Source organism: Pongo pygmaeus, chromosome 6 (genome assembly GCF_028885625.2).
Source record: "Pongo pygmaeus isolate AG05252 chromosome 6, NHGRI_mPonPyg2-v2.0_pri, whole genome shotgun sequence".
Lineage (NCBI taxonomy): Eukaryota > Metazoa > Chordata > Mammalia > Primates > Hominidae > Pongo > Pongo pygmaeus.
In genome coordinates this window covers 26,802,620-26,818,402 of record NC_072379.2, presented here as the reverse complement: position 1 = coordinate 26,818,402, position 15,783 = coordinate 26,802,620, and the positions used below count along the sequence as shown (strand labels likewise).

The 15,783-nt window shown below is 40.0% G+C and overlaps 1 protein-coding gene across 6 annotated transcripts in view; it reads right to left on the bottom strand.

The window, feature by feature from the left end:
* The window catches only part of ZNF107 (zinc finger protein 107), a 78,525-nt gene that overhangs the window by 43,685 nt on the left and 19,057 nt on the right, over positions 1 to 15,783 (bottom strand). For 3 of the 6 annotated variants that reach the window (XM_063668379.1, XM_054495389.2, XM_054495393.2), the window contains 2 exons: positions 12,370 to 12,631; positions 11,305 to 11,600 (listed from right to left, as the gene is read on the bottom strand). In XM_063668379.1, the coding sequence (XP_063524449.1) occupies positions 11,305 to 11,307 (3 nt within the window). In that variant the 5' untranslated portion in view covers positions 11,308 to 11,600; positions 12,370 to 12,631. Of the gene's footprint in view, positions 1 to 11,304; positions 11,601 to 12,369; positions 12,632 to 15,783 lie in introns of those variants that run through there. The other 3 variants (XM_054495390.2, XM_054495391.2, XM_054495395.2) reach the window with 2 other exon arrangements.

Sequence of the window (15,783 nt, the reverse complement as noted above, 5' to 3'; positions counted from 1 at the left end):
TCTTAATTTTGCATACTGTATGCAACTGAAAGAATGTTATCGGACAAAAAAAAGAAGAGAGAAAGGTGTTATAAAAAAAAAATCCAGCGAGGTGCATTGACTCATGCCTGTAATCCCAGCACTTTGAGAGGCCAAGGCGGGTGGATCACCTAAGGTCACGAGTTCGAGACCAGCCTGACCAACGTGGCAAAACCCCGTCTCTACTAAAAATACAAAAATTTGCCAGGCATGGTGATGCATGCCTGTAATCCCAGCTACTTGGGAGGCTGAGGCAGGTGAATGGCTTGAACCTGGGAGACAGAGGTTGCAGTGAGCCAAAATCATGCCACTGCACTCCAGCCTGGGCAACAAGAGTGAAACTCCATCTCAAAAAAAAAAAAAAAAAAAAAAAAAAATCCATGGGTATGTTAATCAAGAAAAATGACAAGACAAATCTCAATCATTTTAGGAGGTTTGCTGCCAAAGTTAAGGATGTGTGCCCTGGAGACAAGTCTATGTCTTTCTTCCAAGATCATTTTGAGGACTTCAAATTTAAAGGGAAAAGGGTGGGATGTTGTAAGTATACAATTTTCATGTAAGAAGAGGATAGAAAAATACAGTCATTCATGCCTTTGTCTGGCTCAGTGAATCTGCATTTTTTTTAACATAAGATGACACAGACAAACAGGGCAGAAGAAAAATGCAGGGAAACTGAATTTTTACATAAGATAACATAGACAAAATGGGGCAGAGGAACGGATAAGCATCTGTGTCTGATGGAAAGGGGAGTGACTGAACCTATAAACTATCAATTTACATTTCTATGATAAAATTTTAACAGAAACACCTTGGGGTAAAGATGTGCAGCTCACTAGGAATTTTATTGTGGACACATATGGGGGGGAGGTATGCAGCTTTTCATCTTTTAACCATCTTATTTAGGAACCAAAAGGGAAAGGCAGGTTTGTGTGACCCAGTTCTCAGATTAACTTTTCTCTTTGGCTTAATGAGTTTGGAGTCCCAAGATTTAATTTACTTTCACAGGTGCACATGAATAAAGCAATTTCTTAGAGATTTATAAAGAGACTTAGATTCTGACACAATAATAGTGGGAGACTACAACACCCCACAGACACTAATAAATCACTGAGGCAAAAAATTAACAAAGATATCAGGACCTAAATGTAACACTTGACCAAATAGTCCTAATAGACAGCTACAGAACTCTTCATCTACAAACTACATAATATACATTTTTCTCATCACCATATGGCACATACTCTAAAACTGACCACAATCAGAAATAAAACAATTCTTAGTAAATTCAAACATCCCAAAATTATACCAACCACAAACTCAGATCACAGCCTGATAAAAATATAATTGAATACAAAGAAAACCACTTGAAACCATACAATTACACACAAATTTAAAAACCTGGGCTGGGCATGGTGGTTCATGCCTGTAATCCCAGCACTTTGGGAGGCAGAGGCAGGCAGATCACTTGAGGTCAGGAGTTTGAGACCAGCCTGACCAACATGGTGAAACCCTGCCTCTATTAAATATACAAAAATTAGCCGGGCATGGTGGTGCATGCCTGTAATCCCAGCTACTCGGGAGGCTGAGGCACAGAATCACTTGAGCCCAGGAGGCAGAGGTTGCCGTGAGCCGAGATCGTGCCACTGCACTCCAGCCTGGGTGACAGAGTGAGAGTCTGTCTCACAAAACAAACAAACACCTGCACCTGAATGACTTTTTGGTAAATAATAAAATTAAGGGAGAAATCAAGAAATTCTTTGGAACAAATGAGAACAAACTACTGCAACACAGCTGATACAGTGTTAAGAGGGAAATTTATAGCACCAAATGTTCACGATAAAAAGTTAAAAAGATCTCAATTTAACAAACTAACATTATAAATAAAAGAATGAGAGCAGCAAGAGGAAACCAACTTCTAAACTAGCAGAAGGCAAGAAATAACCAAAATCACATCTGTACCAAAGGAAATTTAGACATGAAAAACTATACAAAAGATCAAGAAACCTAGGAGTTAAATCTTTGAAAAAATTAATAAGTTAAATAAACCACTAGTTAGATTCATGACGAAGACAAGATCCAAATAAACACAATTAGAAATGATAAAAGAAGCATTACCACTGACCCCAGAAAAATACAAATAACTGTTGAAGTCTGCTATGAACACCTCTATGCACACAAACTAGAAAATCTAAAAGAAATGGATAAATTCCTGAACAAATACATCCTCCCAAGACTGAGCAAAAAAAGAAATTGAATCCCTGAATAGACCAATAACAAGCTCCAAAACTAAATTACTAATAAATAGCCAAGTAATCAAAAAAAGCCCAGGACCAGAAGGATTTACAGCTGAATTTTACCAGATGTACAAAGAAGAGCTGGTACCATTTCTTCTAAAACTATTCCAAAAAATTGAGAAGGCACCCTTCCCAACTCATTATATAAGAACAGTATCATATGATACCAAAACCTGACAGAGATATAACTAAAAGAGAAAACTTCAGGTCAATATCCTTGATGACCATTTATACAAAAATCATCAGCAAAATACCAGCAAATTGAATCCAGCAGCACATCATAAAAGCTAATCCACTATGATCAAGTAGACTTTATCCCTGGCATATAAGGTTGGTTCAACATACACAAATCAATAAATGTGATTCATCACATAAACAGAAATACAGACAAAAACCACAAGGTTATCTCAATAGATGCAGAAGAAGCTTTCAATAAAATTTAACATTCTTCGCATTAAAATAATTAAAGGCCCTCAACAAAGTAGGCACTGAAGGTACATACTTCAAAATAATGATTATCTATGAGGAACCCACAACCAACATATGGAATTGACAAAGCTAGAAGCATTTCTCCATGAAAACCGGCACAAGACAAGGATGCTTTCTCTCACCACTCCTATTCAACACAGAATTGGTAGTCCTCACTAGAGCAATCAGGCAAGAGACAAAAATAAAAGGCATCCAAATAGTAAGCAAACAAGTCAAACTATCCCTGTTTGCAGACAACATATCTAGAAAAGCCTATAGTCCCCACAGAAAAGCTCTTTAAACTGAAAAATAACTGAAGCAAAATTTCAGAATACAAAATAAATGCACAAAAATCAGTAGCATCCCTCTACATCAACAACATCCAAGATGAAAACCAAATCAAAAACACAATCTCATTCACAATTGCTACAAAAAGAATATTTAGGAATACAGCTAACCAGGAAGGTGAAAGATCTCTACAACAACAATTACAAAACACTGCTTAAAGAAGTTAGATATGACACAAATAAATGGAAAATCATTTTATGCTCATGGATAGAAAAGATCAAAATTATTAAAATGGCCATACTGCCCAAAGAAATGCACAGATCTAATATTATTCCCATCAAACTACTAAAAACATTCTTAACAGAACTTAAAAAAAAAAACACCTATTTTAAAATTCATATGGAACAACAAAAAACTCAAATAGCCAAGGCAATTCCAAGCAAAAAGAACAAAGCTAGAGGCATCGCATTACCTGAATTCAAACTATACTTCAGGGCTACAGTAACCAAAGAAGCATGGTAGTGGTTAAAAAAAAAAAAAAAAAACACCAAACAACAACAACAACAAAAAGACCAATAGACCAGTGCAACACAATAGAGCCCAGAAATAATGCCACACACCTACAGCCATTTGGTCTTCTGACAAAGCTGACAAGAGGAATGCGGGAAGAATTCCATATTTAACAAACGATGCTAGAATAACTAGCTAACACTATGTAGAACATTGAAAGTGGATACCTTTCCTACACCATATATAAAAATCACTCAAGATGAGTTACAGATTTAAATGTAAAACTTAAAATTATAAAATACCCTGGAAGATTAACCTAGGAAATACCATTCTAACATAGAAACTGACAGAGATTTCATGATGAAGATGCCAAAAGCAATTGCAACAAAAGCTAAAACTGACAATACGATGTAATTAAACTAGCTATTTCACAGCAATGGAAACTATCAACAGACAAACTACAGAATAAAATAAAATATTTGCAAACTACACTTCTGACAAAGGTCTAATATCCAGCATCCATAAGAAACTCAAACAAATTTATAAGAAAAACACAAACAACCTTATTTAAAAGTAGGCAAAAAACATGAACAGATGCTTTTCAAAAGAAGACATACATGTGGCTAAAAAGTAAATTTTAAAAATGCTCTGTCGGGCACGGTGGCTCATGCCTATAATCCCAGCACTTTGGGAGGCCAAGGCGGGTGGATCACGAGGTCAGGAGTTTGAGACCAGCCTGACCAAGATGGTGAAACCCCGTCTCTACTAAAAATACAAAAATTAGCCGGGCACGATAGCAGGCACCTGTAATCCCAGCTACTGGGGAGGCTAAGGCAGAAGAATTGCTTGAACTCAGGCGGGAGAGGTTGCAGTGAGCCGAGATCGTGCCACTGCACTCCAGACTGGGCGACAGAGTGTGACTCCATCTCAAATAAATAAATAAATAAATAAATGCTCATCACTAATCATTAGAGAAATACAGAGAAAAACTACAATGAGATACCATCTCATACCAGTCAGAATGGCTGTTGTTAATAACAGATGCTGGCAAGGTTGAAGAGAAAAGGGAATGCTTATACACTGCTTGTGGGAGTGTAAATTAGTTAAACCATTGTGAAAAGCAGTGTTGTGATTCCTCACAGAACTAGAAACAGAATTACTATTTGACCCAGACACCTCATAATTGGGTTTAAACCCAAAGAAATATAAATTATTCTATCATAGAGACACATGCACATGCATGTTCACTGCAGCACTATTCACATAGCAAAGATATGGAATCAACCAAATACCTATCGATGGTAGACTGGATAAAGAAAATATGGTATGGTAGGGCACGGTGGCTCACACGTGTAACCACAGCACTTTCTAAGCTGAGGCATGCAGATTTGCGCAACTCAAAAGTTCAAAACCAGACTGAGCAATGTGGAAGAACCACGTCTTTACAAAAAATACAAAAAGAAAAATTAGCCAGGCATAATGATACACATCCGTAGTTCCAGTTACTTGAAGGGCTTAGGTAGGAGGATTGCTTGAGCCAGGGAGGTTGAGGCTGCAGTGAGCCAAGATCACACCACTGCACTTCAGCCTGTGCGACAAGGTGAGACCCTGTCTCCAAAAATAATTATAATAAAAATAAAATAAAACAAAATATGTAATACAAACAAAATATGATACATAAACATCATGGAATACCATGTGGCCATAAAAAAGAACAAGAGCATGTCCTTCGCAGCAACATGGATAAAGCTGGAGACCATTAGCCATAGAAAACTAATGCAGAATAGAAAACCAAATATATTTTCTCATGTATAAGAGCTAAATAATAAGAACACATGGACACAAAGAGGGGAACAACAGAGGCCTAGTTGAAGGTGGAAGGTGAAAGAACAAAAAGGGTCGCCAGCTGGGTGCGGTGGCTCACGCCTGTAATCCCAGCACTTTGGGAGGCCGAGGTGGGTGGATCACAAGGTCAGGAGATCGAGACCATCCTGGCTAACACAGTGAAACCCTATCTCTACTAAAAAATACAAAAAAAATTTAGCTGGGCTTGGTGGCGGGCACCTGTAGTCCCAGCTACTCAGGAGGCTAAGGCAGGAGAATGGCCTGAACCTGGGAGGCGGAGCTTGCAGTGAGCAGAGATCGCGCCGCTGCACTCCAGCCTGGGCAACACAGCGAGACTCTGTCTCAAAAAAAAAAAAGAACAAAAAGGATCAAAAAAATACTTGTCTGGTGCTATGCTTAGTATCTCAGCGATAAAATAATCTGCACACCAAACCACCGTGGCACAATTTTACCTATATAACAAACTGCACCTGTACCCCAAAACAGAAATAAAAGTGAAAAGGAAAAAAATCCATGGGTGGGGGAGAATGCCAGGTAGGTGGGAGGCATGGTCTGTGCTACAGATAGTGGCCCAGGTGGGACTGTCCTCTGATTTATTTGTGTCCATGCAGGCAGATGAGATTATGAACAGGTGGTCCAGAACCCTTGGTTGGTGGAGAGAACAGGCTGCTGCTGCAGATTCAGTGTTTGGGAATAGGAATATGTCAGGAGACTTGTAGACACTTTTGTGGGTTTTTGGCAAAAAACACTAGAATAAAAAAATGCTGTAGTGAAATTCCTGAGGGCGGTGCCTAGTCCTGGGAGGGGTGTAGACACATCAATGTATAATGGGTATGTTTGTGAATGGGTGGAAATTCTGGGATGGCAGCTGCGAGAAAAGGGGGTCTATAATCAGAGCTCCTTTCCTCTAAGTTTTCAGTCCTCTCTCACCATGGAAGGAGACCTGGAATCACAGGACAATGGGCAGTGTGACAGTCTGTGTACAGGAGAGTAGAGCGTCGAATTCCCAGACACCCAGAGTTCCACTCCAGGCCAGGCCTCTGTGATATCTTTCTTTTGGCACCAAATCTGTAAAGTTTGCTTAACACCAAGCAATTCTCCAAAACTAACACATTGTTTAACATTTGAATTCTGACCCCAGAGTCAGCAGACCCTGATTCAGGGCTCAGTCCCACAACACTGTCCTCACTGCAGATGCCAGTCAAAAACCATATGGGCCCATCTATGCTTTTAAACTACTGTTTGAAAATTTAGAACTCCCATAAACTCCCTCAAGTTCAATAATTTGATAGAGCTACTCACAGAACTCTGCAAAACACTGTGGTTATGTCAACCAGTTTACTATACAAGACACAACCCAGGAAAATTCAAAAGGAAAAAATGTATAGGACAAAGAAAAGAGGTGGGGAAAGATGAAGCACATAGATAATCCTGGTAAACAGCTGTGATTAATAAAAGTCCCCATCCTTTGTGTTCTCCAGGAACAGTTTATGGAAAGAAACACCCTTCCCATTATGACTTAGATGGTACTCTTTTTCTTAACTATTTAATAACCAAACGCTCGCTCTGCATATTTTCTTTTTCATATTAAAAAATTAGCTGAATTTTTCTTCAGTGGTCAAAATAAAGTTCTTCTTAATCAAACTTCACTTAAGTTTATCTCCTTTCCACAGGCTCCTGAACTTTGAGGTACCCTCAGTCTGAGCCAACATGCAACCCCATTTTTTGTCCCTCCTAAAGACTTGATGACTTCAGGATAAAAGTTTTCTAATCTAGTATTTTTTTTCACCCTCCATTTGCCATTCCCCTGTGACCTTCTTTCTAACCTTCTTTGCTCCTCCCAAAAAAAAAAGTCTTTGTCTGCCTAAACTTTGCAATTCTTAAAGATCTTATAGTTGGTATTTCCTTCTGTTGCAATACTCCTTTAAAATTCAAAATTTTTTTTACAGAAACCTCATTCTGTTTTTACAAAAAGTAAAATACTGCCTCAAAACGATAACAACTTCATCTTTAGTAAGACTCTCTCATTCCCCTTCCATCTTAATGTTAACTACATCTGCCTGTGGGTCCCCCAACGTCCTGGGCTCTGTAGCTTCTCTCAGAATAAAGCCTTCTTCCATGGCTGGGGTGAGCAGGGGAGGCTTCCAAGAAAGAACTAACTGGGCCTTTAATAACCTCCCTTCCCTTTGCAGGCTCAATATTACCCTTAGCTTGGAATCACTGGGCACAAGCTTTAATTTCCACGTCAAGGTTATTCACTTGGGTTTTGAAACTGCTTTAAAAATTTGGCCAAATTAGGCACAGTATTTATATATGGGAAGGAAATTTTTTTTTCTTTTTTTTTGAGACAGAGTCTTGCTCTGTTGCCCAGCCTGGAGTGCAGTGGTACACTCTTGGCTCACTGCAACCTCTCCCTCCCAGATTCAAGCGATTCTCCTGCCTCAGCCTACCAAGTAGCTAAGACTACAGGTGCTTGTCACCCACACCTGGCTAATTTTTCAGTAGAGACGGGGCTTCACCATGTTGGCCAGGCTGGTCTTGAACTCCTGATCTCAGGTGATCCGCCTGCCTCAGCCTCCCAAAGTGCTGGGATTACAGGCGTGAGCCACTGCACCCAACCAAGGGAAGGAAATTTTAAGGTGCTTACATTTCATACCTCAGTAAGAAATGCAAAGTATTTATTCCTTTCAGACGATAAATGTATTATTTTATTATTTTCATTAAAAATTATGTAGTAATCAATTAGTCATATGGGAACACTTCTAGGAGGTACCAACTTTCATCTCATAAAATTTAGCATTAACCAGCTGGGTGCAGTGGCTCATGCCTGTAATCCCTTGGGAGACCAAGACGGGCGGATCACTTGAGGTCAGGAGTTCAAGGCCAGCCTGCCCAACATGGTGAAACCCCGTGTCTAATAAAACTACAAAAATCACCTGGGCATGGTGGTGCATGCCTGTAATCCCAGCTACTTGGGAGGTTGAGGTAGGAGAACTGCTTGAGCCCGGAAGGCAGAGGTTTCAGTGAGCCACGATCGCACCACTGCCCTTCAGCCTGGGCGACAGAGCGAGACTCCGTCTCAAAAAAAAAAAAAAAATTAGCGTTATCCTCACAAATCAAGATGATAGGATATAGAACAGAGGTATCCTCATAAATCAAGATGATAGGATATAGAACAGAGGTATTCACTGTAACAAATGTACCCTGCAAGAAGAGGAACTGATGCTTTCATAAATCTATGTAACTCATCAATTATCTACCACATTTTCTTGTAAAAATGTATTCATTTTCTACAGTCAAAATGGAAGAGAGGTTTTTTTCCTTTCTGTTTCCCTGCTAGCACTCTAAAAACTAAGCCTTGGAATACCATTGGACATCACCCAGCCATAAAAAACACACCTGAGTAAATTCCTAAACTAAGTCTGGGAAAGAAAAAGGTAAATGAGAATTCTTAATAAATGGAATATATTATTAGATATTTTTTTCTCTGAAACTCACCTCTTTTATGCTCTGTAAATATTTTCTTAACTTTTAAATCATACTAATAAAATGCAAGTTACAGTTATAAAACTGAAATCAAAATAAGTGAACAAATCTTTTCAAGGTGACAAACCCAGGGGGTGGCGGTGCTGATTAGAAAACAGACGTGTCTGATGAGTTCATGTCCTTTGCAGGGACATGGATGAAGCTGAAAACCATCGTTCTCAGCAAACTATCGCAAGGACAAAAAACTAAACACCGCATGTTCTCACTTACAGGTGGGAATTGAACAATGAGAACACATGGACACAGGAAGGGGAACATCACACACCGGGGCCTGTTGTGGGGTGGGGGGAGGGGGGAGGGATAGCATTAGGAGATATACCTAATGCTAAATGATGAGTTACTGGGTGCAAGCACACCAACATGGCACATGTGTACATATGTAACAAACCCGCACGTTGTGCACATGTACCCTAAAACTTAAAGTATAATAATAAAAAAAAATTAAAAAAAAAAAAAAGAAAACAGATGTGTCTGACTCATGTGTCAAGTCAGGCTACCCAAACACTAGATTCTCCTACCCCATCCTTCTCACTTAAGTGCTCAATGACCACCCTCTCCGTAGACACTGCCCTATGCCTCAGTGACTACTCCAAGTGCATTTCACTTTGCAAGTTCTTGTACCATCTCACTGGGGTCAAGTTTGATTTTTTTTTTTTTTTTTTTTGTCTTCTGGAATACTATTTTTTCTTTCACAAATCTTAGAGAATCCAGGGGGCAGAAATTATTTCTGAGTTTTCCTCTCAATACCAGCATCTGATTGGCTGACCAGCAACGTACCTCTGAGAAATGGAAGTTGGGTTGAGTGAACACAATCTTAATGCCTCAAAGGGTTAGCTTTCCAAAGGAAGAGTATACCAGGAGATTCCTCTTAGCCCCAGGGCATCCACCTGCTCCCTTGAGAGGCTACACTCCAACCTCAGATTGTCCTATGTCTCCCATTCCCAGATACCCAGAGTTCCATTTCAGGCCAGGAGCTGAAATTTACTAGAGATTCTAGCATACACAGCCACAGTTGATATCTTGATTTATCCCCAGACAGTACTGAAACCCAGGACCAGGAGAAAACCGAAAGGTGGCTGAGGACACATCACCCTGTAAAGTTTCCAAAGGGAAACCTTGACCCAAAAACATTCTGATAAGATCTCTGCGCCTAGGGAAGATAAAAGGAAAATAGGCACAGACTTTTTTTTTTACAATACAGTGTCAGGGGATTATTTTTTGTTTTCTTCTCACTGGAAATATTTTCAAACAGCAAACAATTTGTTTAAAGTGCCACCCAACAATTTGTCAACAATGATTAATTAAAATACAGTATCTAAAATGTACACTAAAGGACAAATAGTTGATAATGTGAATTAGGGAGGGGAAGTTGGCATTTGGGAATGTCAAAGGAAACTGGAAATTTAGCATTTTACTGAAAGTCAGTTAGGCTAAAAGAATGGGGAATAGGGAGTAGTCTTGAGACCCTGCTTGAGGCACATGTGAAAGTTGCAGGGGAAAATCTGTCCCCTGTGGAGTGTGAAAATAACTAAATGGCAGGCAATTAGACTGAGGTGGCTCTAGTCCCAGGGTTTTTACTTTTTAAAAAATCTAACTCAAATGCATTTTTTTGTAAATTACTACATTGGGGAAAACAAAATTTAGACTTAATCAACCATAAACTGCCAGTTAAGCTCTGATTACGTGACCAGAAAATTTCCACCTTGATCTGAAACTAAGAAACTACATAACTCTACCTAACCAATTATTGAGTTTGCTTTCCTTTATCATGCACCTTATAAAAGTCTTTTCTTCGAGCCCCTCCCATGGAAAATGAACTACAAACCACAGCTGGGTGCTCTATAATTCTTGAATTACTCTTTGATTAAATTCTTTAATATTTTTGCGGTGACTTCCATAGATTTTTAAGAGAAAAAAGATGGACTAGGAACCCCACAGACTAAAGCTTTTCCCATTCATGAACCCCGCATCCCGAGTCAGGATTCTCCCCTGATGACCCTCCCGGCATCCCTGCACAATCGGGGAGAGATGCGGCGCTGCGGGTGGGTGCAAAGCTGCCCAGAGAGGGCTCCAGGCCAGGGCACAGTCACTGCGCAAGGAGGAGGCAGGACGCCCAGGGTCCCGGCTGTCAGCCCAGCCGCCATCTTACGGCTGAAGGGGACTGAGGACCGAGCTGCGCCAAGGAGAACTCGGGGCCGCGGGGGACTGAGGGCCCAGCTGCGCCAAGGAGAACTCGGGGCCGCGGATTTTGGAGGCCCGAGTCCAGCCACAGCCACTTCCGATCGGTTCCAACTAGCCCCTCCCCCTCTCTCGGGATGTCGGACACAGCACTCACCATTTCTAGGCTTCCAGGGGGTCCCGGCGTCTTAGCTGTGGATCTCCCAATATCTGCAGGTCACAGGGACACAGAGGCTGGGCCTCTAGGAGCAGAGGACACTGAGCAGTGGAGAGGAGGGCAGGAGCTCCGGCTGCAGCCAGAGACAAAGGCCCCGCCAAATCCCGGAAGCCGTCCTGTCCGCTCCAGCTGCGTGCCTGATTGGACGGTTCCCAGCCCAGCGGTCCTGATTGGATAACGTTTGCTGCTCCGCTCCCTCAGGCCCTGAGTGACAGAAGCTGTGCTCAGATGCTGGGCTGGAAGATGATAAAGTGAAACCGAAGCTGCAGCCTTTTCAGGCAGGGCTTCCTCCCTGAGTTGAGCCAGGTCCACCCCAGAAGGCATTTGCATTTAACCCGTGTATAAAGTCATATGCATTTATAAATAATATATTATGTGGCTATTCACACATGAAAATAATATAACAATTATTTTAAAATTCCAGATTTTATGCGCTTTCTGAATTCTGGTCCTTTGAGCAGGCCGATTGAGAGTTTAAAAAGGAGGCAATCCTCTGAAATAAAACGTGAGCCACATGTGTATTCTAAATTTTCTAGCAGTCAAACTTCAAGAAGAAAGAAGAAGGCCGGGCGCTGTGGCTCATGCCTGTAATCCCAGCACTTTGGGAGGCCGAGGCGGGCGGATCACGAGGTCAGGAGATCGAGACCATCCTGGCTAACATGGTGAAACCCCGTCTCTACTAAAAATACAAAAAATTAGCCGTGCGCGGTGGTGGGCGCCTATAGTCCCAGCTACTCAGGAGGCTGAGGCAGGAGAATGGTGTGAACCCAGGAGGCGGAGCTTGCAGTGAGCAGAGATAGCGCCACTGCACTCCAGCCTGGGCGACAGAGCGAAACTCCGTCTCAAAAAAAAAAAAAAAAAAAAGGAAGAAGAAACAGGTGGAATTCATTCTAACCATTTAATTAACCCACTATATCAAAAATATTATATTAATATCTGAGCAATATGTAATTATTAATAAAGTGTATATATTTTTGGAACTAAATCTTTAACTCTGTATTTTACCTTTCTAGCACATCGCAGTTCAGACCAGCCACATTCCGGACATCCAGTAGCCATACATGGCCAATAGCTGTCACATTAAAGTGCAGCTTTGACAACAGGGGGTTGAAGGGCCTGAACATTCCTTTTCTGCCAGAGGTGAGGGAAGAGCCCTTTTCTGCCAGAGGTGAGGGAAGAGCCTCTCCCTACCAACATCCCTCTTCAGTTTTGAGGTGGAACAGACCGTGGCCATAAAAAGAGCAGAGGACAGCAGGAATAAAATAACCTAAAGTTGTTAAGAATTAATGTAATTAATATGTATATAATTAAAACTACTAGATGTATGAAAAACAATTCTGCATAGAGAATGTATAAACAAAAGCAAAATATGCTTTTAATGAAGAAAGTTAGAAACATTTTATCTAGTTTGGAATTACTTAATGATTGTTTCAAATTGAAAAAAGAAAAAAACAAAAATATAATATAAAAAGTTGAAAAATTTATTATAATAGACTATAAAATATTTATGAAAATCTACAGTAGCCAAAAATGACAAATTTGATGGATTTATTTATAAGGTTTTATTAAAATTAGCTTTAGTATTAATAATACAGTAATACAAAAGTAAAAGTTGATTTTCTTTTGAACAAAAATTTTACATATCAATATGACATAGTAAAATATTTTTGTCCACCTTTTGAATGAATTTTAAAATAAAGAAAGTAAAAAAGAGATAGAATTTTTCTCATGCTATCTTTCTCAGGTTTTTTGACTGGAAAACTGAATCTCCTGTATCAAACACTAAATGATTTTGTTTTTAAAATCTTTTATTGATCACTTTGGATAAATAAATGACTATTATTTTATGGTGTTCTGTGATCCTATTTTAGTGAAGTGTTTTAACCCTATGACATATTTGACAGGCTTCCCAACATCAAATTTTGCTTTAAAAGTGTCTTTTTTTTAGACCCCGCACTTTTGGATGCTATAGAGTGTCAATGCAGCATGCAAAAGAGTGATAAACAGGCAGGGGGCAGTGGCTCATGCCTGTAATCTCAGCACTTTGGGAGGCGGAGGCGGGCAGATCACCAGGTCAAGAGATGGAGACCATCCTGGCCAACATGATGAAACCCCGTCTCTACTAAAAACACAAAAATTATCTGGGCATGGTGGTGAGCACCTGTAATCTGAGCTACTCAGGAGGCTGAGGCTGGAGAATGGCTTGAACCTGGGAGGCAGAGGTTGCAGTGAGCCAAGATCACTCCATTGCACTCCAGCCTGGGCAACAAGAGCAAAACTTCGACTGAAAAAAAAAAAAGTTAACTTACATGGAAGCATTATCAAAATAAAAATAATGTTTGCCAGGCATGGTAGCTTATGCCTGTAATCCCAGGACTTTGGGAGGCCGAGGCAGATGGATCACCTGAGGTCAGGAATTCAAGACCAGCCTTGCCGACATGGCAAAACCCTGTCACTACTAAAAATACAAAAATTAAGCCAGACGTGGTGGTGGGTGCCCGTAATCCCAGCAACTCAGGAGGCTGAGGCAGGAGAATCGCTTGAATCCAGGAGCCAGAGGTTCCAGTGAGCTGAGATTGTGACATTACTCTCCAGCCTGGGTGACAGAGCGAGATTCTGTCTTAAAACTATATATATATATTTGACCTCCTTCAACTTATATTTTAATAAATATGTTATTAATATTTATGTCAAAATTGTATGAAATTTCTAAAAATCTAATGTATCTGAGTATATGCTCTTATTCATAATTATGGTTATTATGATAAATTATTGTCGGCAACAGATATTATCAATTTCTTTTGTTTCTTTATAACCATGTAAAGTCATTTCCACAGTTAATGGCTTAATTCTGATGTAGTTTCTAAAAACTTTAAAAGCATGAAAAATCCTAGAGTACTGTGTTTTCAAGGAGGTTCATGAAAAGACGGAAAAGGCCCAGATGAGTTAAGTACAGATTTCTGATAACGTTAGAATTATATTGTTTGAATTAGGTAAAGATTGTGAGAATTCAGCCAGGCACGGTGGCTCATGACTGTAGTCCCAGCACCTTGCATTTCTGTGGGATCAGTCATGATACCCCCTTTATCATTTTTTGTTTCAACTATTTGATTCTTCTCTCTTTTCTTCTTTATTAGTCTGGCTAGCAGCCTATCGATTTTGTTGATCTTTTCAAAAACACCAGCTCCTGGATTCATTGATTTTTTTAAGGGTTTTTTGTGTCTCTATCTCCTTCAGTTCTGCTCTGATCTTAATTATTTCTTGTCTTCTGCTAGCTTTTGAATTTGTTTGCTCTTGCTTCTCTAGTACTTTTAATTTTGAGGTTAGGGTGTTGATTTTACCTTTCCTGCTTTCTGTTGTGGGCATTTAGTGCTATAAATTTCCCTCTACACACTGCTTTAAATATGTCCCAGAGATTCTGGTACATCGTGTCTTTGTTCTCATTGGTTTCAAAGAACATCTTTATTTCTGCCTTCATTTCGTTATTTACCCAGTAGTCATTTAGGAGCAGGTTGTTCAGTTTCCATGTAGTTGAGCCGTTTTGAGTGAGTTTCTTAATCCTGAGTTCTAATTTGATTGCACTGTGGTCTGAGAGACTGTTTGTTATGATTTCCATTCTTTTGTATTTGCTGAGGAGTGTTTTACTTCCAATAATGTGGTCAATTTTAGAATAAGTGCAATGAGGTGCTGAGAAGAATGTATATTCTGTTGATTTAGGGTGGAGAGTTCTGCAGATGTCTTTTAGGTCCACTTGGTCCAGAGCTGAGTTCAAGGCCTGAATATCCTTGTTAATTTTCTGTCTGGTTGACCTGTCTAATATTGACAGCGGGGTGTTAAAGTCTCCCACTATTATTGTGTGGGAGTCTAAATCTCTTTGTAGGTCTCTAAGAACTTGCTTTATGAATCTGGGTGCTCCTGTATTGGGTGCATTTATATTTGGGATAGTTAGCTCTTCTTGATGCATTGATCCCTTTACCATTATGTAATGGCCTTCTTTGTCTCTTTTGATCTTTGTTGGTTTAAAGTCTGTTTTATCAGAGATTAGGATTGTAACTCCTGCTTTTTTTTGCTTTCCATTTGCTTGGCATCCCTTTATTTTGAGCCTATGTGTGTCTTTGCACGTGAGATGGGCCTCCTGAATACAGCACACTGATGGGTCTTGACTCTTTATCCAATTTGCCAGTCTGTGTCTTTTAATTGGGGCATTTAGCCCATTCACGTTTAAGGTTAATATTGTTATATGTGAATTTGATTCTGTCATTATGATGCTAGCTGGTTATTTTGCCCATTAGTTGATGCAATTTCTTCATAGTGTCATTGGTCTTTACAATTTGGTATGTTTTTGCAGTGGCTGGTGCCAGTTTTTCCTTTCCATATTTAGTGCTTCCTTCAGGAGCTCTTGTAAGGCAGGCCTGGTGG